This window comes from Chaetodon auriga, chromosome 8 (assembly GCF_051107435.1).
Source record: "Chaetodon auriga isolate fChaAug3 chromosome 8, fChaAug3.hap1, whole genome shotgun sequence".
In the NCBI taxonomy this organism is placed as follows: domain Eukaryota; kingdom Metazoa; phylum Chordata; class Actinopteri; order Chaetodontiformes; family Chaetodontidae; genus Chaetodon; species Chaetodon auriga.
The window spans coordinates 27384892-27408759 of record NC_135081.1 but is presented as its reverse complement, the minus strand read 5'-3'; the positions used below and the strand labels follow the sequence as shown (position 1 = coordinate 27408759).

The window sequence follows — 23868 nt, the reverse complement described above, 5'->3', positions numbered from 1 at the left end:
TAATAATAATATATTCCCTCAAAGACAATATGTTTATGCACTTCACTGCACAGTTCCTCAGTTATTTAAGAACACCAGTGGTAAAACACTCACATTCAAGTTTCTTACGTACACTTAGCCAAGCCTGATGCAGTGTAATACAACAGCAATAAATCTCACGTCATGAAGTTTTATGATGTTCAGTTTTTATTAAAACTGTTGCTGCAACACTACAAATTGCTTTCAGCAAAAACGTAGTATTACCATGATGAAGGCATGTTTTACTGCAGATATGTTGGACTGTACTAGTTTCTGAGTGTGTGTGTGTGTGTGTGTTATTGTACTGTTTGTTACTGTTGCTAAAAGCTTTTAGCCTGACTGCCTGCGCTGTGATCCAATTGGTCGATTCGAGGCCATGTGGTCACTCGCGGCCAATCAGGACGCAGCAGGGTGAGGCAACAGGAGGTGGAGCAACCATCTCAAAGGTTAAACTGGCTGTCTGGAGCATACTGAGGAGGGCGGGCCGTGAAGGCGCTGAGAGTCCGCGGATAGTCAGACATTCCTGCCTCCTCCTGGCATCTTGTCCGTCCGCTCCGGCATCCGTTTACGTTTAGACCCGCCTCGGTGCTTCAGGCTAATTCACAATACTTTACATTCTAACTTTCCGTCGTCTGTTAGCTTTCGTGGAGCTATACCGACAGACATCCTCTGGAGCTCAGGAGGCAGAACCGCGGTGTAAATTTCGACCAAAATTCCTCGTTTCATTGATTTTACAATAGATTTTTAGAAATGGCATATCCAGGATACGGCGCCGCCCCCGGTGGATACCCAGGAGCGGTAAGAAAAACGTTAAAATGTGATGAAACATCGAGTCCGCCCACCGCCGTCCCAGGACGGGCATCCCGGGCGGAGACAGTGCGGAAGTGACCGCAAGAAGGACAATTACCAAAAAAACCCGAAATACACAAGGCTGGAACGTTTTGTGTATTCTCTGTTAAATGTGTAGAACATTTGATGACTTCAGCTCATCATGGGGATCTTCAGATGCTTCCGCACACACGCTAACGCGCTTTAAAGGAGAAGAAGTTCTTTAGTCTTTACTACAATAAACTCAAAACAGCAGCACAACAGTGTAGCTCAGAGTATCCTCGTCCATTACAGGAAGTGGTGGAAAGTAACTAATTACAAGGAATGTACGGTTTTGAGGTACTTGTACTTGAGTATTGTACTTTTTACCGCACGACAGATGTGTTTCGTAACCAGATTTTTAAGCACTGAGGCAATCTATGCTGTGTGTGTGTGTGTGTGTGTGTGTGTGTGTGTGTGTGTGTGTGTGTGTTCCTCGAGTGTTGTAAAGGGAAAAGCCCACCCTTCCTCACACACGCGCACACACACGGCGCTCCCATTGTTCCTGAATGTGCCTGAGTGGGAGTTTTGTGCTGCTGAGACGTTCCTCAGGTTTATTTGAGATCAGTGAAATGACTCGATTGCTGCACAGAGACCCGGTTGAGACACGCATGCTCGTCACCTGCTTCCAGTTAGTGAACAGGGAAGATGTGGAAACCTGAGGGCAGCAAGGCGTCCTGAACGCGGTCTCGTCCGAGTGTCCTCTGAAAACCTGTTGGACGCTTTGCACCGAGCCTGAAGGCACGACTGATTTCCCGTCCTGTTTTGTCTGTTCTGACTGCCTTTTGGTGACCTTTAAGTAGTGCACCTTCACCGCTACGGCAGCTGATTTAATGTGACATTCTCACTGGCTGCAAAGTAAACTGTACGTCTAATCTGCATTTAGGTGTGTCGTCTTTGCAGCTCAGATCGTTATCTGCTGGACAAAAGAAACCAACTCATGTGGACTTTCTTGTTCTCTGTTTGTGTGTCTGCAGCAGGATCCTCTGTACGGATATTTTTCAGCTGTAGCTGGACAGGTAACCCCGCCCCACAAAGGTTAAAGCAGCCCTCGCCTCAGTCTGAGCTTCTGGTGTTTCTCAGGTGTTTGTGCTGAATTTCCCTTCCCTGTGTTTTTGTGAACTCTGACAGGATGGACAGATCTCAGCAGACGAGCTGCAGCGCTGCCTCACACAGTCCGGCATCGCTGGCTCGTACAAACGTAAGAGCACATTCGCTGTGAGAGGGAGACACATTTTCACCTGATGCTGCTGTGTGCAGCGTCAGTGTTTTTCCTCAACCCGATTTGAAACGACACTTCTCGTGCATAGTCTCTTATTAAACTTAACTTTTAATGATGACTATCCCGATTAGACACCTGCAGACTTCCAGCTCTTAATGACATCCACAACCCCAGTTCCAAAGAAGTCGTGACTCTGTGTAAAACGTAAATAAACCATAAATTAAACAACTTCCTGTCCGACTGATTACATTGTCTCCAAGATAAGACAGGGCTTCGCTTTTTCAGGGTCTGCACATGCTCCATGTCGTGGGGTCACTTGTTCCGTCATGCCTGACTGTGCAGTCATGTGGTCAAAATATCTGAACAGCTTCAAAGTGTATGGAAGAGAACAACCAGATTAGCTCTTCATAATAATATACTTCAGAATCAGTAATAAAGAATAAATCAGCTCAAAGTCAACATACTTCATGTTTGTCCTTATCAGCCTCATTGATTTCTGTAAATATCTGACACAGCAACACATTTCACAGACTGAAAGATGTGGAACGCTCCAAAAACACCTGTTTGAACATTCCACAGGTAAACAGGCTGATTGGTGACAGGTGAGAGGATCATGGTTGGGTATGAAAGGGGCGTCCTGGAAAGACTCAGTCGATCACAGACGATGGAGCGAGTTCACCACTTTGTGAACACATGAAGGATGAAGCAGATGAACACATGAACTCAGAGACAGAGATGACAGAGATGACATTTACATTTGACGCAGAGTCTCGACTTTTTTGGATTTGGGGTTTTAAGAGAAAAGCACCGCTTCAGTCGGTTTGCAAGATAATTTCTAAGTAGACTCATAAATGCAGCCATGGAAAACACAGAGACATAAAAAACCCAGTTTGTGGATCCTGCAGTCAGCAGCTGAAAGTTTATCAGCACTGAGAAAGTTAAAAAGTCTCCAGGAGAAAAAACAGTTACACATTAAACACAGCGTGACATCGTGGCTTCACTCTTTTCTTTTGTTTCCCTTGTCCAGCGTTCAACCTGGAGACCTGCAGACTGATGATCAGCATGCTGGATGTATCCTTGACCCGTCAGCCAATCAGAGAGCTTTAGTGGTTTTACTGACAGGTGGAAGGTGTTAGTAACAGGACAAAGACCAGTGTTACTGCTCTGTGGTTGTTTCTGCATTTTCTCACCAGCAGAACTTCAAGCATGATGATTGTTATTGGAACAAAGGAGCCTAAAACACCTAAACACATAAAACCATCCGTCCATATACTTTTGGCCATATGTTGTAATTCTGGCAGCCTGCACATTAAGTGCTCAGAAGGGTTTAGTATCCAAGCTGTTGATGGTCAAAACAGTAAAATAAAGTCATTTCTTCAGTACTAAATACCTACAGAAACTGTGTACTATGAAGTTTTGGGGTGTGGTGTAGCTGCAGAGTGTTTTCACATCACTCCCATCTGGACTTGCAGTGAGTATAAAGACACTCTCAAAAAGTACAAAGCTAAAGAATGTGGTGGCTCCTTGACTGACGTGTCTCAGAGGGACATGTCCGGCACCATGGGCTTCAATGAGTTCAAGGAGCTGTGGCAAATTCTGAACGGCTGGAAGACCACCTTCGCATCCTACGACCGCGACCGCAGTGGAACCATAGAGGGCCCTGAGCTGCAGCAGGCCATCTCCGCCATGGGTACGAGCAAAGTGACGGGACGAGCTGTCGGACATCTCTGCTGTCTGCAGTTCTGTGTTTATTTAAGCGTGTCCTCTTAAATCTGACAGGAAACACGTTTCATTTGAACAAACTGAGCTGGTTTCCAGAGTGAATTTGGCTCTTCGGCAGGCTGGACGTCACTCTGGAGCACCTGTGAGATGCAGTCATTTCATTTGATTTAAATGAAATAATGATTGTGTGTCTTTGCAGGTTTTAATCTGAGCCCTCAGACCATGAACGTCATCATGAAGCGCAGCAGCACGAACGGCAGAATCGCCTTCGATGACTTCATGAGCTGCTGCATGAGACTCCGTGGCCTGACTGGTGAGCTGAGGGTCACCGGACGCTCACTGAGAGCTTTGTTCTGCACACTAATCAGCTGATTCAGCTTGTTTGAGCTCCGCGCTGCCGTCACCAAGCCGAAGATCTGCATTTTCATCAAAGTTTATCTCACAGGCTGTTTTAACGTGTGTGTGTGTGTGTGTGTGTGTGTGTGTGTGTGTGTGTGTGTTTGTTTGTTTGTTTTCCAGATCATTTCCGAAGGAGAGACGCAAGCCAAACTGGACAAGCCATGTTTCAGTACGATGATGTAAGTTTCCGCCTCGTGATGTCACTTCTGTCATTTCCTGAAGCTGCTGCTGCTGTCGGGCTCGTCTGAGCCGTCATCATACCTGCACAGGAGAGCAGTTTGAGCTCCAGACTCAGCAAATGTTCAGCCAGGTTACCGTCAGCAGGCTCAGTCAGCAGGCGCCAATCTGCCATCATCAGGCCGCGATGTGTCCAAAATATGGACGTCTGTGTGGGTATATTTAAACCACAGTGATGTCTCTAACGCAGTATGGCCACATAGTATAAAAACACTCTATTTTATGATCCATATCTCAGTCATGAGGGTGAAACTGAGCCATCCGTCTCAAGGCAGCACTAGTTTTATACTCCTTTTGTATATCATGTACACATATGGAGTTGGTTTTAACTGGATCCTTTTTTATTGGCTTTTTTTGTCTTCATTCTTGCTGACTGTGGGATCAATAAAGTTTTATCTTATCTTATAGAGTGCAGCATCCATCAGTGCACTGTTGACTGTGGAAACATGAACTGGCAGACGTGGCCGCCGAGGTCAAATATGCAAACTCCCTGCGGTCACATATATCTGCACAATGACTGACTAACAGGTTTAACTGTTGGTCTTTCTCCATCTCATGCAATGAATCCTTGAAATCTGCAGTTTCTGATTTTTTTGGCCACTCTTGGGCAGCAGAAGCGCGCTGTGCACACAGCCCTGACACAGTATCGTCCTTGAAGCTGATTTGTTAAACCTTACAGATATGGATAAAGAAATCTCTTGGTGCAGCTTTAAGCAGCACAGCAGCACCTTTGACCTGGTGGTGAATTCCCTCCTCTCATAAACGTTGTGACAGATGACTTGATGAGGCTGAAAGAGGTCTGCTGAACGGCTGAGCTGTGCGATAACACTGGAAATGTTTCTCTGTGTCTAGTTCATCCAGGTCACCATGAGTTTATGAAGAGGAGCAGAGGAGACGCTCCGGCCTTTTACGACCTTCTCTGACTAACAGCGTGTACCTTCACTGTGTTTAGTACTAATCATTGTTGTAGAAACAGTTAAATGTCGCTGCCACATTCCATTTTACCAGGAACTTTTTAATGACTTTAAAAAGGAATAGAGTGTAACAAACTATTAAGACCTAATTAACCTCAAGCTGCACCAATGACAAGCCTCTGTGTCCGACGTTCGCCGGCGTGAGTGTGAACGTGTATGAAATGAATAAACCTGCGAAGAACAAACACAAGCTGCTGTTTGGCTCCTGTTTGCTTCCTTTCATGAGGTTTGCTCCATTGTTGTTGTTGTTTCTTCTCTTTTTATTCTCTGAAAAAAATTCACTTTTGGCTTGTACAGACACTGAACGTTTGACAGAACAGGTGTGTTATTTCTCGGTTAGTTTTTGGGTGAATTCATCTTGTGAATATGCTTGTTGATTTAATTTCTTTTTATTTTAACTGTTTTTGCTATTCACTGCTAATGGTTGACTGATCTGGGTTTTTCAATAACCAGTGCTGATATTTAGAGAGCAGGACAGTCCATGACAGTAATACATACGACGAAAGACTCACAGTTGTAACTCATTGGTTTTTATTTCAAACAAGACCTCATGTCATGTGAGGAGAGCCCAAAGACGAGACAGAGGGACAGGACGGGCTGGCAGGAGACTACTGGTGATAGATTTCACACTGACATCCAGCATCCTTCATTTCTTCCAGTTTGCTTGAATCTCCCTCCCTGACCTTTGCAAATTTGGCCTGTATTTCTTTAAGTTTACTTGAATCCAGACTTCTCTTGAAAATACATCCAGCAGCTGTACCTTTCTGTGAAAACAAAGCAAAATGATCAACACATTAAACTCTGACGGGTGAACAGAAACCTCACACTTCTCATCATTATCTGAAATATGAAAATTTCTTTTCCAACAGTTATAATTGACCAAGTGCATCAACGCATCCTTCAGTGTTCAGCGTTGTACCAGCTCCAGAAAGCACTGGGGGTCACAGCAGGTGCAGATTCATTCATTCCGCATCCACACAATGTGCATGTCTCTGTCACACACTGAATGTGGTTTGGACTGTATGTATGTGCAACCTTGTGCACATGGATAAAACAAATTGCTCTCACTAGTAATGAAGAAAGTGCACAGGTTACCTTTAAGCTTTGGATATAAGACCTAAAACCAGTGAAGTGATTGTAATGATGGGCTGTAGACCGTTGAATCTGCCACATACCTGCAGTGTCAGGCTTACTCCATATCGCACATAGGTGGCAAGATGTTCACAGTTGTTGGAGAAGACTTTATATTTTCCACAGTTTTTGATGACATCTTTGATCCGTTGAATTACGTTGGCTGGGGTTCTCTCTGCTGATGCTATATACTCATCGAGGTAATTCTCCTTCTGGGGGCTGATTTTTTTTTGTGTGTCCTTCAGTTTTCCAAATACACAGTCAGACTCCTTCCCTTTTCTCTTACCTGTTTATGAGAATAAACATTTAGAAATGCTGCATATAAACTTGTTTTATATGTTTTCCTGTTGCACAAACAGGATATTGTAACAGAACAACAGTTAGAGCAGCCTGCAACTACAGAAAAGATGAAGGAAGGCTTTCATCAGCTCTAAATAACTGATTAACAGGATCAGGAGTCCTGGAACCCAGACACTAGTTTTTGTCTTTCGGCTGTCGCTCACAGACTCATCTGTATGTACACATAATGAAGGAATATCTTTCATTTTGTACGGTGGCCGTGTGAGCTCAATGCAGCACATGCAAACAGACAAAACACAAGCAAAGATCAATTTGACAGCACGTGCTGCAAATACTCAGGACACAAACAAACAGCTGTAAACTGCGTTGACACATTCATTCATTCATTCATTCATTCATCTTCTATACCGACTGTCCCTTTCGGGGTTGCGGGGGGCTGGAGCCTATCCCAGCTAGCAATGGGCGAGAGGCGGGGTACACCTGAACCGGTCGCCAGCCGATAGCAGGGCAACATAGACAGACAGACAACCACTCACAGTCACACCTACGGACAATTTAGAGTCACCAATTAACCTAATGAGCATGTTTTTGGTCTGTGGGAGGAAGCCGGAGTGTCTTTCCTGAAGCTGCAGTGCTCTGAGCTCTCATGGCCATCGTACCTGTGCCATCCTGCTGCTGCCCTGTTTCACTAATAATTTCAGGTTTTGTAGTTTTTATTAACTTAGAGTAATGATATATTTAATGCTGCATACTTTCATTTTTCAGTTTACTGCACGTACCCACACGGTGAAATATGTCATTGTCGCCTTGGTTTACGTCTCCTCCTGACTTTGGGACATAAACAGCATAGTGCTTGTAGGCAGGAAGGCAGGAACATACCCTTGGAAACGCAATTATATCTCCAAATTGGTACTGTAAACAGAGGAAATCAGGGATGCATTTTTATAGCAAAGAGGATATCCCGTGGAAAACCAAAAAATTCTCTACGATGAAAATCAAAATTCTCTTCTAAAACACACACAACAGTTTCAAAACAGATTCATATGTCTGTATTCTCAATGATCATCTTCAGGTTTACTTTAAGCACAAAAACTCCCTGGTGAAGTTTGAGGAGCAAACTATTTTTCTCTTGTCAAAGTCACACATTTATCTGCAGCAGCAGTGGGAGCTCAGCCATTACTGGGTGTTTATTAGGAGAATACTTGCAATAATGGTAGTAACAGCATAACTCATGATAATTAAGCAATAATGTTGTATATTAAAGCAACTTACATCTCCATTGATCTCTTTAATTGTGATCAGCAGCTGAAGGAGCGCAGCAAGCAAGATCAGGGTCTTCATGTTTCCAGCAGTGGAGAGCTGACGTGGTGAAAATAGACGCATATGACAATTAATCGTGCTGACATTTTGCAAAATTGAATGAATAAGAACATTACATCTGTTTTTAAACAGATGCAATGTGCAATGAAGAAAACAGAAGGACGAAAAGCAGGACAACTCTGGTCATGACTTACCACTGATGTGCTTAGAAGAGAGAGACTGTGTCGCAGAAATTCGCCTCTTTGCACCCTGAAATACAAACACACACAGAGAGGAGGTTACCAATAAACTCTAGGTGTTTGGTTTATTATTGGATTTAGCATCATTACCTCACACAGAAGACAAAGGCAGCTTTTTCTTCTAACATTTTTAAAGTGATTTTTAATCATTTCAGAGGTCAAGAGCAAGCAAATACCTTCCAGTCGTATATGTTATACCTACAGCAGTATTATATTTGTGACAGTCGCTGGAAAAGATAATAGTTGCAGAGGTCTTACCTTCTCCAGAGAAACGGTGGAAGCCTGTGGAGGCAGATGAAGAGTTCCCTTTTTATACAGTAAAGAACAGTACATCTCATATCTCCGTGGCCTGTTGTCAGACTCATTTGAATGCTTCATCTCACAGCAAAACGATATCAGCTATCAAAACATTTACATGTAGAGTACACGTGTTTTACCTTGTTTCACATTTAGACAGTTCCACACTCATATCCATATATTTGTATGTTAGTGGCTCGTATAAGGGTGCTAAATAAGCATTAGGTCAGTGACATGAAACTTTGAGGTAAAGATCTCCCCAAACGGCTCAGTGATCCTGAGGTCAGCACACTGTGACGGCCACTCCAGAAGCTTCATTTGTTTCTCCTGTAGCCAATGAAGGTGCCGCTTGGCCTTGTGTTTTGGATCACTGTCATGTTGAAAAGGCAAAGTGTGCCCTCCTGGGCTTATGAATACAAACTGAAGCATGTTATCAGAAGATCATGAAGGACATTCATCTTTCCATCAGTTCTGAATAAAGTCCCTGTGCTGCTGTAGCTCACTCACTCCAGATACATCAGAGATCCACCTCACGCCTCACAGCAGGGGTGCTTAACTGTTCATCATGAGCCTTGTTGACTTGAGGCTCGTCCGGCTGCTGGTTCACATACCGTCAGCAGCCTGTTTTGTGTGGTTGGTGCAGAAATGGCTTCTTTCTGGCAGCTCGACTGTGCAGCCCATTTTTGTTCGAGTGCCTCTTTATTGTGCATCTTGAAGCAGCCGCAGCACTCTTCTGCTGAGGAGCCTGTACTTCAGCTGAGGTGGTTTCTGGGGGTTTCTTTGCATGCTGATCAGTTTTCCTGACAGTTGTGGCTGAAATCTTTTGCTGACCATGTCTCGGTATCAACAGAACCCCTAATTTTCCACTTCTGTATCAGAGTTTGAACAGGACTGGTTGGTATCTTCAAATCTCTGGATCTTTTCCCGATTAATTCATTTGAAGTAGCTTTTCTCGCAGGTCTTTGGCAGTTCTGTTTCTTTCCTCACGGCTCAGTATTCAGACAGTCAGTGCGGCTCTGGATGAAGTCTGCAGGAGCCTGAAGAGCTCAGAAACTCCACGACTTTTTACACACAGACACTGATTACAATCAAACAAGTCACAGGTGTGGAAACTTACCTTGACGACCATTTACACCTGTGTGTGTCAACAGGTGTGTGTTCAGGCAAAACATTCGAATGTAAACTTTTGATCAGGGCCATGATTATGATCATGTGACACAATTATGTAGTAATAAATGGCTTCATCTGACCACTATCCCTCAATTAAAGAAGATTTCTGCATGATCAGACATATTTTCCAGAAACATGGCCAGAGTTATGTAAATTTCTGGGTGAAATATATATCACGTATTACACACACACACACATGCACACACGCGCGCACACACACGCGCACACACGCACACACACACACACACACACACACACACACACACACAGACGTGCATATTGTATCAACAATTAAGAACAATCAAACCAAAACTCACTGCCATTTTTAGCCGTCTTTGAAATGATGCTGAAGTTGGAGCAGATATCATGCAGACTGGCAGAAGCTACTGTACATTTTATTTTAGCCCTTGGAACAACTGGAGGGCCTGTGACGTCCGATGGTTTCATATCTGTTGATCATCAAAGAAAACCCATTGAGGCCTTTATAGATAAGATTTTTATTTTTTAATTTAATTTAATTCAATTCTAAAAACAACAGGAAGCCAAGGGAAGACTCGGATGATCATTCACTATGAATACATGTGAAAGAAAAAGCTTTCTAAAGGACACGACAGCGTTCACCCTGATCACAGTGTAATGGTCAGTTATAGCTGGTAGACATTTTACTGAGGCCTGTTTTAAATGTCTTTGATATGGAAGTTTTAATAAGAACTGAGAGGACAAAAGCAGGCTTCTCTTTAGAGAGCAGTTAAAAGATAAGAGGCTAATTTGTATTAGCTATCCGTTGAAAAAGAACTCGTTGGAATAAAGCTATACAAAAGCCTTGTTCTCTGCCAAGCAGGTACACTGGCACACCACTCAGATAAAGCCTTTTGTTCTTTTAGTGCTAAAATGAGAACTGCAGATATGGAGAGCTGCTCTGTCCTTTGGTACCATTCACGCCCAGCAATCAAACTGTGAAGAACTTCAATAAAAATATAACGACAGTGCTGCAGATGAGCTCAGCAAACGCTGTAAAAAAGATGGAACCATGGGAAATTCACCTGTACTACATTAACTGAGCTCTGCAAGACTGTCACTGAGTTCAACTCGCCCGCCTGATGTGTTGACTCTGCACATGCTGCATGTTTAAAGCAGGTCTTTGACAGGTTCAAGTCAGTTTCTGAAGATTAGAAATACATCTCTGCAAACAGGCTCCTTCCCCGATGACAGACGGCTGCAGTGCAAATTAACACCTTTCTTAATGAAAACAACATTCTGGACAGCACTGAAACTGCTCTGACTAAAATAATCAGCGCCCTCTGATGAATTGTGATGAAAACAAACTCTCACTTCTTGTCCTCTTGGACCAGTTAAGAGGTCAGGCTGGTCAGCTTTGGCTTGGCTGTAAATCAGCTCAACCGGCAGACTTAAACATGCCTGCAGTGCAGCTCTGATCACAGATTTTGGACAGAAGGGAGAAGAGGATCCAGACGATGAGGACAACCTGAGGACAAAAAAGTGCTGATCATCAGTGAAATGACAGAACAAGAATAAGTCACAACAACCCCTGGATGATCAACAACCAGTGAAAGTGTCTGTCTGGAGCTGAAAGGTAGGGCTGCTCGTTTAGAGCTCAGTGTGTGATTAACATCAGTCATGTTATGACCTTCACTGACAGATATCAGGTATTTCCTGCACAAACACACGATGCATGACCTGAATAACTCTGTGCATCACAAACTTCAGCGAGGCTGAGCGAGAACCTACAGGTCGAGCCGCATGTCCTGACTACATGGGTGAAAATGAGCCAATCCATACCAAGCACTGCAAAACCTAAACGTTTGTTTAAAATGTTGTGTTTCACTTGATTTCACGCATTCTATCTGATCTACTTTAAACTAAATTTCAATACTAGTATTCAGTGGTTTATTTCCATCTCATGATCTGCATTGTCAGTATTTTTACACTTATTCTACCTTATTTTTATTATTATTATCAGGTGTGTTTTCTTCTTCTTCTTCTTCTTCTTCTTCTTCTTCTTCTTCTTGTCTCATGTTGTTTTCCCCCAAATTGTGAATTATATCGCAATTGTAATATCTGTCAAAATTGCAATATGATTTTTTTTTCTTTTTTTTTTTTTATTTACTATATCAACCATCTCTAGCTGCCTGCACATCCACCTGAGCACCCTTTGATTCCGCAGCAGCCTGCAGTGCATCGATTCCAGCCTACAGCTCATCGTCTGAGGCTGGAGTTGATCTGCACGCTGCAGATGAAGACATGCTAAATGTGATCAGTTAAGAATATGTAGGTGTATTATATATATTATGATATGTGATGAATTTCCACATTTTAAGTATTTGTTGTGCTTTCGTCATTTAAACAGTTTCCCCTCAGGGATCAATAAAGTTTTTCTGATTCTGATTCTGATTTGTTCTAATGAAATCTTTCATTGTTTCAGTGCTATGAACAAACCAACCTGTGTGCAGTAAATGTGAAGTGGGTGTTTTTAGTGACAGTCTGGGTAAAATAGCACAGCAATAATAATAGTAGCAGTAATAATGATATTGACTACATTCACTAACAGTAAAAACATGTTTAATGGAGTCATTTTCAGTTCTGCTAAATGCTGGAAGTGGTTTCAGGAAGAGGAGCAGAGTTGTTATTCAGGTCACGTGATGAACTCTTCAGCGGACATTACAGTTTTGAGGACAGTTTTCATTCTCTTAAATGAGAAGTATATGTATATCACACTGTTTTTCAAAGAGGAAAATATTTGCATTGGTACCAGATGTCCGACAATTGTGGCGTGCAGCTTAAAGCCTTCTGAAAGGTGAAGGGAAGAACAGGTAATTACTAGGTCGCATCTCTCATTATTAACAGTCCAAGCTTTGGCCGTGACAGTAGCCCAGCTTTATAACTGCGGAACTCAAACTGCGACATCTACGTCCCAATAAGGACGTTACACAGCACGTAGACAGACGTGACTCCCCTCGACGGGGATCTGCGAAGAGACCGAGCAAATTGTTCTGGTAGCCGGTTCGAAACCCGCCCTCGGCGAGTCCAGAGCGTTTCAAAACATCAGAAGTTTCCTGTTTGTGGCTGAGACAGCTAGAAGCCACAGATCCCCCCTTTCCTGTCCGCCCCCCCTTTCTTTTCCGCTTCCTCCTTCTTTCCCAGACAGATGTTCCCCAGTTTGAGCGCCTGTTGTTGAGCCTTTAACCCACCATGACCTGCTTCTTGTGTGGTTTTTGGTCCTTTTTGGTCAGTTTCAATGATGTTCCTGAAGCAACACTAATTACGGCGTAGGGACAAACCGACGGGCTCCACCCTGTGAGCACCACCATTTCCTGATCAACTGCATACCTACTTTCACTTTCTTCGTTGTTGTCGAGGCGTCGTACTTTTGCAGGAAAGGTAAAGTAACAAACGCGTGACAGTGTTTCATACTTTAATGTTTCAGTGTTGATGATGTTACCGGTGCTGAACCACATCTGGTACCGAGTCTCTGACGGGTCTCTCAGTCCGGCACTAATTGAGCTGCGCTGCTGCGCCACGTTCAGCAGATGTGGAAAGCTGATGTGGAAGCGCTTTGGTTCAGATAATGGGCCTCTGAGCGCGCTCTGACCGCTCTTTGTTTTAAATCTTTGTCTGTTAAATGTTGTGTTTAACGCTTCCTTTGTCGGACACAACATCTGCAGAAGAAACATGAATTGAAAGTTGGTGACGAAGCCAGCGTTCATGTAGAAGCGATGATGAAGGATGGTCTTTGTTACGCGCTGAAAGACTCATTTTCCACCATTGTTGCGTCGTTTGGCAGAGTGACACATGTGTGCAGGGATAATAATGATGATAATTACGGTTAACTGCAATCCCGGATTTATTATGATTATGATATGATAAAGTCAACACGGTACATGAGGCAGATATCACATTCATGTGGGAAGTAAACAAGGTCATAAAAACAATTATAGTGTCAGGAGGCGGAACAGGAAGGATACTGTAAGAAACGATGAGTCAGACAGACCAACAGAGAGGACAGCAATGAAGAGGAACATCGTGGGGAGAGCTGAGGAGGGTCAGCAGTCCTGAGACAAATCTGACATTGATGGAGATGGTTCACTCCAGCACGTGGGGACGGCGGAGGTTTAACGCCTGCAGCAGGGAGACCCCACGCAGAGCACAACGTGAAGGCGGAGCTCCCTCTGCTGGATCAGATCGGACTGTTAGCCGACACGCTGATCTGTCGACGTGTGGTGAAATGACTCGTGTGATTTACAGGAATAAGTGAACCATGTTTCCTGATGGAGGCAGCACTTCTTGAAGTCAGTGAAGTCACCACCAGCTCTTAGTTTTGAGTGAAATCTGAATAAAAGGTGTTTTCTGTTTATCAACTTGATTTGTCAATGGGGCGAGAATAAACGGCAGTAAAAAGAAAGCGCAGCAGTTGAAGCAAAGTCCAGTTTTGATTTTATTTAAAGTCATAAAATCAGCTCGACCAGCTCAAACATTGACCTCCTAGGACCTGCCGTCCACATATGTGGACATCACATTTTGGGTTGTCTAGACCTAGTATTGTGGTCCAGAAAACAATTACAGTTTTGCTCTACAAGGGCCTGGTGTCCACATACGAGGACATTATACTGCTAATATATCCAGCCAAATGTCCAGAAGTCAAAGGTGTTGAATTTACAATCACACAAAACACTTAAAAGCAACAAACCCTCTTTGGAGAAGCTGAAGCAAGAACATTTTTGGCCTTCTGTCACTATTTTTGAAGTCATTGTTCGAATATTTCTGCCTTAAAATTTAGTTTTACACTCAGATGATGCAAACTTTAAGACTTGTGTGCATTGGTGGAACAGTGACTAATATAGCTGCCTCCACACAGCTGACCTGGGATCAGCTGCTGAATGATGACAAAGTTAACATCCTTCAATTTGGACTCATCAGTAGCAGGAAGAGTGAGTGGTGCCGTCAGTTTACAGCAGAATGACAGTGATCAGATTTTACACTGCAACTGAAAATGAGTTTTTCCAGTAATCTTTGTATGTAACATCACAAATCTTTGTTTGAAACTTTATCCACAAGTTTCACCACAGTCCTAAATACAACCGTGATTTAATGAAGAAGCCCATTGAACGTGGCATGCTGGCTGTGTTTGTGTGAAGGTGTATCTTCTACCATGAGTCAGCCTGAGGAGGAAGATGAGGGAGTCCCGCCCTCTAGCATCCCTCTGACTGCAGAACATGACGACCAGAGCGAGCCTGAGAGGTAAGATGAAGACCTGTGTACAGGTACTGAGTACAGTGTCGAGAGGAAGTAACTGGTAATATACAACGTCTGAGTTCTCCGTCACTGAGCTCGTATCCTTCCACCTGTCTGCTGTCATTGCACTGCTTTCTTTCAGGACAAAGCAGGAAAGAGAAGATTCCCCTTCACCAAGCTTAATATCCATGAGGAGCGACAGGTCCAAGGGCTTCCCTCTTAATTTCAGTGAGGAAGAATCAGATTCTAAGTAAGTCAGCAGACCTTTTCGAGAACAGATTCTCTTCATCATGTTTAACACGTCATCACAATGTAACCAAGACTGATGGTGCAAAAGTAGAAAACAATGCAACTGAAAATGATCAGAATTGGTTTGTTAAGTCTTGTAACTTGAGCCCCATCACTGAGCTCCTCATATTTGGATATGTATGGCCAAAAACCTGGAGCAGGACCAGCTGCCAGAAATGGATGCATGGATGTGTAACACACCTGTCTTATCCGGTCTGAACTAGCTGGGCTCCAGCTCATCCAGAGCTCAGCAGCATCACAGGACGTAGCTTCTCTTTTCATTGGCTGCTTATCACCTTCAGGCGTGTTTTCAAACATTTTATTTAACAGAGAAGGCATTAAACTGCAAAGCTCCTCTGCTGTCATTGCACTGCTTTCTTTCAGGACAAAGCAGGAAAGAGCCGATCCCTCTTCACCAAGCATAATATCCATGAAGAGCGACAGGTCCAAGGGCTTTCCTCTTAATTTCAAAGAGGAAGAATCAGATTCTAAGTAAGTCAGCAGACCTTTTCAAGAACAGATTCTCTGTAAATTCTCTGTCTTTTAATCCCGTCGTCATCATGAATGTCTTAACGCGTCATCACAAAGTACAGCAAAGTCAAACAGCCATAAAGCTAATTTTCAGTGTGTGTCCAGATACGTTTGCACTGCAGTGTAACTGTGAACTAAGACTCTGAAGACCTTTGGTCCAAAGATGGTGCAGAGATAGAAAACGATGCAAGTGAAGATGATCAGATTTGCTTTGTTAAGTCTTGTAGCTTCTTTTCCATCACCAACCTCAATCACACTCATTATGTGGTGACTTGTAACACAGAACAGCTTTGTTCTGTATCACTGAGCTCATGTCCTTCCACCTGTCCTCTGTCTTTTGTTTTCTTTCAGGACAAAGCAGGAAAGAGCCGATCCCTCTTCACCAAGCATAATATCCATGAAGAGCGACAGGTCCAAGGGCTTTCCTCTTAATTTCAAAGGGGGAGATTCAAAGTAAGTCAAGAGAACTTTTCGAACACAAAGCACGTTTATTTACATCTGCCTGTGTCATTTTTTGTGATAATCACAGCTCTACCTCGTCCTTCTGTTGTCCTGGTTTGGGACAATCTTGAATCATTCCTAAATGTGATGCACCAGGTAACTTTTTTTTTCAGATGAAGTTTCTTTCTTTCTTCTACCTGATGGACGGCAAACACTATAAGGCCACCTCTTTTTATTATTGTTAATCTGTAATATCTGCCAGTCTTTCTAATCATGAACATCTGTCCTGTCATCTCAAAGTACAGTTCAGCCAAACAGCCGTGAAGCTTTCTGTGGTGGAGCTGAGCGTCAAAACACAACAAACATTTCATGTTACGGAAAGGGAAGGGCGTCACCTTGTCTGGTCCCTGGTGACGGTTCAAAGCGGTTTCCTGTTTCGAATGTGGACCACTCCCAGCAGCTTCTATCGTTTTCACAACCCAGATGAAACCACACCCATTTTTTATATGGTGGCTGCGTTCTGATTGAAACTGCTCTCACACCAAATAGTGGCAGCTTTATTTTCTTTTGTTTTCCTATATGTGCTAACACATAGTAGCTTTGTTCTCCGTCACTGAGCTCATGTCCTTCCACCTGTCCTCTGTCTTTTGTTTTCTTTCAGGACAAAGCAGGAAAGAGCCGATCCCCCTTCACCAAGCATAATATCCATGAAGAGCGACAGGTCCAAGGGCTTTCCTCTTAATTTCAAAGGGGAAGATTCAGATCCTAAGTAAGTCAACAGACCTTTTCAAGAACAGATTCTCAATCAATCATGCTTTAATCAATCAAAATATTTACTGCACTGTACTTCCAATTTCTACATGGGATTCCATCTTTGTCAAAGCCTCAGTTATGTGCATGAGGTGTTATGTTTCTACTTCCATTATCCAGTGTTTCACTGATGGATCACTCTTCCTCCACAGAGTTCACCAGAAGGGGCCAGATGTTTCCACTGATTTGCAGACAGACTTGGACACAATATTTATGGTGTGTACTGTACGAGCCCACCTTCTGACTGCAGCAGCCACAAATGAAAGCAAGACTGGTGCTGTTAGCCTAGTTTCTTCAAAGTCACCTTCCAATGTCTCCAAAGCTGATGTGTTCACATATTGTATCTTGTGCATTGAACACACTTAGAAACAGGAAAACTGCAGTTTGTGTAGCAGTTAGCTTCCACATTAGAGCTTTCAGGTGGGCTGCTGACAGGTCTGAGAGAACGTTTATGAGTGGGCCAGGAAATATAGTCTTGCTCATTTCTGCCATTTGCAGCTTTAAATTAGGGAAAACAACTCTTTTTTGTCATATTAAGTGCTCTAAATATTGTGAACACAGTAGCATCTCACTGTTTGTTTCAAGTTTGCACGAGGACAGCATTTTTCCTTCATTGCAAATGTGGAATGTGACAACCACTTAATACTTTATGAGGGGAGAGTGGGTGTGTGGGCTTGAACTATTGGTCTTGGGTGCAGCTGTCTGCATAACCCAAGTCTCTTAACACAGATACAGAGTATAATGAAGCAGGGATGACAGAATGTTCAGCACAGGTCTGTTAAAACTGGATTGATACCTTTGAACCATCCCAACACTGAGGACCTCGGAAAGCTCCTCACCAGCCTGATCCCCCCTCTATGTCGTCATCCTCAGAGAAACCATCTGGAGAACCAAGAGATATGTCTGTGTCTGTCGTCAGGCAGCACACCTGGCTGTGCACTGTCGATAAATGCATCTTGAAACCTTCCTCTGTACTTAAACATTCTGCAGTAAGGAGCATATCATCCACCTTTTGGCCAGCAGGTGCAGCTTAGCAGTTCTGTTAGTATCCATCAGTATCCATCACCCTGGTAAAAAGGGAATGCACCTAATTAGCAAGATAAGCAAGTGCAGTGCAGAAAGAAGCCTTGATAGCGACACTTTGGAGAGAGACCTACATCTCCTCCAGTCATACAGTTAAATCAGTAGTAAGGACTGTAGAGGAGTCAGGCCATAGAGGCGAGGTACAACCAGGCTGAGGAGAAGACACTGTGCAGGGTCTCTTTGTAGCTCTGCCTGTTACAGCCACAAAAGTTTAGTGAATGTTGTTTGTTCCAGCTTCTTCAGGAGAACATCTTTACGTTTGTGAAGACCGAGCTTAAGGCGTTCCAGAAGATTCTGAGTCAAAATTACCCAGAATGCACAGGGGACCAATGTGAGATGAAGCAGGTGGTTGATGGTGAAGAGGAAGAGCAGAGGAAGAGCAACAGAGAGGCATTTCTGAAACTCACACTGCAGTTCATGAGGGGAATGAAGCAGGAGGACCTGGCCGACTGTCTGCAGAACAGTAAGAGGCTCTTCATAGACGTAGCAGATAAAAGTTGTTAAAATTGTACATGTGCATGTGAAAAGTCTGCTGTAAACATGCTGTGCGATACCTGCATCAGATTTAAGTTGTCTACGCTGAGCTCACCATCCAAAAATAAGTATGTAACGCTAACCATCTCTTTCCCATGATATAAAACCAACCTTGACGATCATGAGTAGCTATTCTGGCAGATACGTGTTTGGACCTCAGCTGGCAAAAGCTTTGTTTCCATTTCCAAACAACGTGGTTGAGTAATTTATTCATTTTGCCCTCATCCCCCAGCCTCTAACAACACATGAAAAGGAAGTGTGGGTGGACGCCAAGAGTCCTCTCCAGCTCCGAATCTCGTAACATCTTTACATTGCAATGATTGTATTAGACTCGTAAGATAGACCTGTCCAGTCTAGAGTAATCCAATGGAGAATTTGTCATTTTTCCTTGTAGGAGCTCTTGCTCCAGTGTGCCGCTGTACACTCAAATCTAATCTGAGGGAGAAGTACCAGTGCTTGTTTGAAGGGGTTTCTAAAACAGGAAGTCCAACCCTTCTGAATCAGATCTACACAGAGCTCCGCATCACAGAGGAGGGGGCTGCAGAGGACAATGATGAACATGAGGTCAGACAGATTGAAACAGCATCCAGGAAACCAGACAGACCAGAAACAACAATCAGATATGAAGACATCTTTAAGGCCTCATATGAAACAGATCAACCAATCAGAACAGTGATGACAAAGGGAGTGGCTGGCATCGGGAAAACCGTCCTAACACAGAAGTTCACTCTGGACTGGGCTGAGGACAAAGGCGCCCAAGACATACAGTTCACATTCCCATTCACTTTCAGAGAGCTGAATGTGCTGAAAGAGAAAAGGTTTAGTTTGGTGGAACTTGTTCAGCACTTCTTTACTGAAACCAAAGACACAGGAATCTGCAGGTTTGAAGAGTTCAGGGTTTTGTTCATCTTTGACGGTCTGGACGAGTGTCGACTTCCTCTGGACTTCCATGGGAATGAGACCCTGACTGATGTTACAGAGACCACCTCAGTGGATGTGCTGCTGACGAACCTCATCCGGGGGACACTGCTGCCCTCTGCTCGCATCTGGATAACCACACGACCTGCAGCAGCCAATCAGATCCCTCGTGAGTATGTTGACATGGTGACTGAGATCAGAGGGTTCACGGACCCACAGAAGGAGGAGTACTTCAGGAAGAGGTTCACAGATGAGGAGCAGGCCAAAAGAATCATCTCCCACATCAAGACATCACGAAGCCTCCACATCATGTGCCACATTCCAGTCTTCTGCTGGATCACTGCCACAGTCCTGGAGGATGTGATGAAGACCAGAGCCGGAGGAGAGCTGCCCAAGACCCTGACTGAGATGTACATCCACTTCCTGGTGGTTCAGTCTAAACTGAAGAACATCAAGTACGATGGAGGAGCTGACTCAGATCCACACTGGACTCCAGAGAGCAGGAAGATGATTGAGTCTCTGGGCAAACTGGGTTTTGAGCAACTGCAGAAAGGACACCTGATCTTCTACGAATCAGACCTGACAGATAGTGGCATCGATATCAGAGCAGCCTCAGTGTGCTCAGGTGTGTTCACACAGATCTTTAAAGAGGAAAGAGGACTGTACCAGGACAAGGTGTTCTGCTTCGTCCACCTGAGCCTTCAGGAGTTTCTGGCTGCTCTTCATGTCCATCTGACCTTCATCAAGTCTGGAGTCAATCTGTTGTCAGAAAAAAGATCATCTTCTGTGTGGTCTAGATTTTTTGGAATCAAATCTGAAGACTTCTACCAGAGTGCTGTGGACACAGCCTTACAGAGTCCAAATGGACACCTGGACTTGTTCCTTCGCTTCCTTGTGGGTCTTTCACTGCCAACCAATCAGAGTCTCTTACAAGGCCTGGTGACACAGACAGGACACAGCTCACTTACCAATGAGAGAACAGTCCAGCACATCAAGAAAAAGATCAGTGAGAGTCTGTCTGTGGAGAGAAGCATCAATCTGTTCCACTGCCTGAATGAACTGAAGGACGCCTCTCTGGTGGAGGACATCCAACAGTCCCTGAGTTCCGGAAGACTCTCCACAGGTGAACTGTCTCCTGCTCAGTGGTTAGCTCTGGTCTTCATCATACTCTCATCAGAAAAAGATCTGGATGTGTTTGACCTGAAGGAATACTGTGCTTCAGAGGAGGCTCTTCTGCGGCTGCTGCCAGTGGTCAAAGCCTCCAACAAAGCTGTGTAGGTTCACAAATAACTACATCACAAATATTTAACTACATAAAATCTATAAGGATTGAGACTATCCTTACAGTCTCTTTGTTGCTTTGTCGCTCCTTCAGGCTGAGTTGCTGTAATCTGTCAGAGAGAAGCTGTGAAGCTCTGGCTGCAGTTCTCAGCTCCCCGTCCTCCAGTCTGAGAGAGCTGGACCTGAGTAACAACGACCTGGGGGATGCAGGAGTGAAGCTGCTCTGTGCTGGACTGGAGAGTCCACATTGTGCACTGGAGGTTCTCAGGTCAGGATTCATTAGTGGGGTTGACAGATGATGGACAGCAAACACCTGCTGGAACACATGTTACATGTCCAGACAATAGTTTGCTAATAGTTAGACTTCAGTATTAAAAGATTCAGTCACCAAAACGACTCTAAACAGCTTCTCTCTCACTTGTGTGTGTGTGTTTGTTTGCAGGCTGGCAGGCTGTCTGATCACAAAGAAAGGCTGTGCCTCTCTGGCCACAGCTCTGAAATCCAACCCCTCCCATCTGAGAGAGCTGGACCTGGACTACAATCATCCAGGAGAATCAGGAGTGAATCTGCTTTCTCGTGGGCGGCATGTTCCAGGCTGGAGACTGGACACTCTCAGGTTTGGACGAACAGGAGGTTGAGTTTGTTTGATTCAGGGGGTCAAATAAGCATTAAATCAAAAATGTCTTCCCACCTACTTCTAGTTCAGTTCTAGCCTTGCAGAAAGTGAGATCTTCATCTTGTTTGTGATGATCACAGCTTAAAAAAGCACACAGTAAATTTTCAAAGGCAGCGTCTGCAGCTTCCAGACACTTAGCAGTTTCCATTGAAGTTGATCTGACTGTTTTTGCACCAGGGTGGACCATGGTGGATCACGGTGGATGAAATCTGGTCTGAGGAAGTGTAAGTGTGTGTTTTTTCTTTAGCTAATGACAAGTTTTGATTGACAGATTGTTTAGGGCACAGGTGGCCAATCATTCACCACAGAGAGCCAATGATCTGCAGGTTTTTATTCCATACGTTTACCTCAGCAGTTTTACCTTAAAGAGGGCTGAACCCCTCAAACATCAGGAAAACCCTCTAAGTTATCAGTTTTGTTTTTTTGCTGAAATATCTTGACAGCTGTTGAATGTGTTATCATGAAATTTGGGAAATATATTTTGGACAAACCCTAATGACTCTGGTGATCATGTGACTTCATCTAGCAGCATCATAATGTCATCGTTCTAATTTGTCTGATACCTTTATTTATGACCAGCTACCTGAAAAACTAACGCCACCCCCCTCAGCCTCAAAATCTAAACTATGTACTAAATGTGAAAGTCGTAAATCAATAAACATGACAAACTTATGTTAAAAATGTCGTCTCCATCAGACGCCCGTGAACTCTCAGTGGACCTAAACACGGCACACAAGAAGCTCGTACTGTTGGACCACAACAGAAAGGTGATTGCAGCGAAAGAGACGCAGCCATACCCTGATGATCCAGACAGATTTGACTACTGGAAACAGCTGCTGTGCTCAGATGGTTTGTCTGGTCATTGTTACTGGGAGGTTGAGTGGAATGGGCATGTTTATATAGCGGTGGCTTACAGAGGAATCAGACGGCGAGGAGAAAGCGACGACTGCTGTCTTGGAAGGAATGACCAGTCCTGGAGTCTGAGCTGCTCTGATGAAGGTTACTCAGTCCTACACGATAACAACAGAGTGCCCATCCAGAGCCCCTCACCCACAAACAGAGTGGGAGTGTACCTGGACTGGCCTGCTGGCACTCTGTCCTTCTACAGAGTGTCCTCTGACAAGCTGACCCACATCTATACCTTCCACACCAGGTTCACAGAGGAGGTCTACCCTGCATTCAGGATCAGGATGGACCCATGTAACTCATCAGTGTCTTTCTGTGATATAGTATAGATCAGTCTCTGGGTAGACAAGAAAAAAATTATTGGAAAATTATATATGTCCCCTCAGCTGATTCATCAGATCATCACATGTCCAGAAACAAAAAGGACTTTGCTGTGAGAGGCAGCTACATCCCCACAGTTCAGGCCAGGGGCCACCTGAATGACATGGAAGATTTATTTTCCAGTCTCTGAACTCGGTGGCTTTTTCTCTTATATTTGTACAGACTGAGTGCAGCAGTACAAAAAAGTCAGACCCAAAGTAAAATGAGAGCTGTTCTTGAACCATTTGGAGCACATTCACGGTTTTGGTTTCTTTTGGAATGTAAAACATTGATTATTTTCTTATATACCTGAATATTTTTTTGTTAATAGATGCCTGCAGATGACTATATCTGGGCCTTATTAGCTGGAAAACACAATGGGACCACAGCATGTTTTCTCTATACCTATATTTTTGACTATATATATTTTTACTGAGGCCAGTTACTATGTCTGGAACTGTAAACAATTCACTGAAGTGGCAGATTGGCGTGTTCAGAATTTCAATGGCTATTCAAAATGTCAGTCATCTGCAAAATTAGCTGTGGCTAGATTTTCACACGGAAGAATGGGCGGAGGCCCTTCTGTTCAGCTCAGGCTATTATTGGCTTATCTGGTCACCAGGCTTCATATGGCAGTTTATGATGGTGAAGTGAAACCTGAGACTCGACAGAGTAACTGAAGACAAGATGGTGCCTTGTCTGTTTATGTTTCTGGAAGTTTCTACTGGGAAAACGCAAAAGAGAAGCAGAAGACGAACATGTCGCCTGCTAATTTAAAAGGAGAGAGCATCTTTCTGTGGAATATTATTATTATTATTTGGACGAAATATTTTTACTGCAGTGGATATTCTGGACCTTTGTGGATGTTTCCAGTGTGTTTTTGTTGGAGTGTTA

At 43.8% G+C, this 23868-nt stretch overlaps 2 protein-coding genes across 4 annotated transcripts; both read left to right on the top strand.

The window, feature by feature from the left end:
- The first annotated feature begins 462 nt into the window (after positions 1 to 462).
- sri (sorcin) lies at positions 463 to 5629 on the top strand. 2 transcript variants are annotated; one of them, XM_076736577.1, is made up of 8 exons: positions 463 to 816; positions 1863 to 1904; positions 2017 to 2086; positions 3135 to 3178; positions 3650 to 3797; positions 4029 to 4142; positions 4349 to 4407; positions 5318 to 5629. In XM_076736577.1, exons 1-8 carry the CDS (start codon positions 769 to 771, stop codon positions 5342 to 5344), a joined length of 552 nt encoding a protein of 183 aa, XP_076592692.1. In that variant the 5' UTR covers positions 463 to 768; the 3' UTR covers positions 5345 to 5629. The 2 variants fall into 2 exon arrangements, with proteins under 2 accessions (XP_076592692.1, XP_076592693.1); XM_076736578.1 differs by having other exon boundaries at positions 631 to 816; positions 1866 to 1904.
- A 7442-nt stretch (positions 5630 to 13071) lies between these two features.
- Positions 13072 to 23793, top strand: LOC143324235 (protein NLRC3-like). Of its 2 annotated transcripts, none has more exons than XM_076736565.1 (13): positions 13072 to 13295; positions 15050 to 15152; positions 15289 to 15482; positions 15819 to 15926; positions 16317 to 16418; positions 17068 to 17175; positions 17369 to 17432; positions 18534 to 18762; positions 19228 to 21025; positions 21127 to 21300; positions 21475 to 21648; positions 21886 to 21932; positions 22405 to 23793. In XM_076736565.1, exons 3-13 carry the CDS (start codon positions 15472 to 15474, stop codon positions 22941 to 22943), a joined length of 3354 nt encoding a protein of 1117 aa, XP_076592680.1. In that variant the 5' UTR covers positions 13072 to 13295; positions 15050 to 15152; positions 15289 to 15471; the 3' UTR covers positions 22944 to 23793. The 2 variants fall into 2 exon arrangements, with proteins under 2 accessions (XP_076592680.1, XP_076592679.1); XM_076736564.1 differs by having other exon boundaries at positions 13167 to 13295; positions 15289 to 15396.
- The last annotated feature ends 75 nt before the right edge of the window (positions 23794 to 23868 follow it).

Excerpts from the sequence above, each read along its gene's own strand:
- sri (XM_076736577.1), top strand. The coding sequence starts at position 769 with ATGGCATATCCAGGATACGGCGCCGCCCCCGGTGGATACCCAGGAGCG. Across the intron at positions 817-1,862 it reads CCGGTGGATACCCAGGAGCG|CAGGATCCTCTGTACGGATA; the intron begins GTAAGAAAAACG and ends GTGTGTCTGCAG. Across the intron at positions 4,143-4,348 it reads GAGACTCCGTGGCCTGACTG|ATCATTTCCGAAGGAGAGAC; the intron begins GTGAGCTGAGGG and ends TTTGTTTTCCAG.
- LOC143324235 (XM_076736564.1), top strand. The coding sequence starts at position 15,064 with ATGAGTCAGCCTGAGGAGGAAGATGAGGGAGTCCCGCCCTCTAGCATC. Across the intron at positions 16,419-17,067 it reads TTCAAAGGGGGAGATTCAAA|GACAAAGCAGGAAAGAGCCG; the intron begins GTAAGTCAAGAG and ends GTTTTCTTTCAG. Across the intron at positions 18,763-19,227 it reads GGCCGACTGTCTGCAGAACA|GAGCTCTTGCTCCAGTGTGC; the intron begins GTAAGAGGCTCT and ends TTTTCCTTGTAG.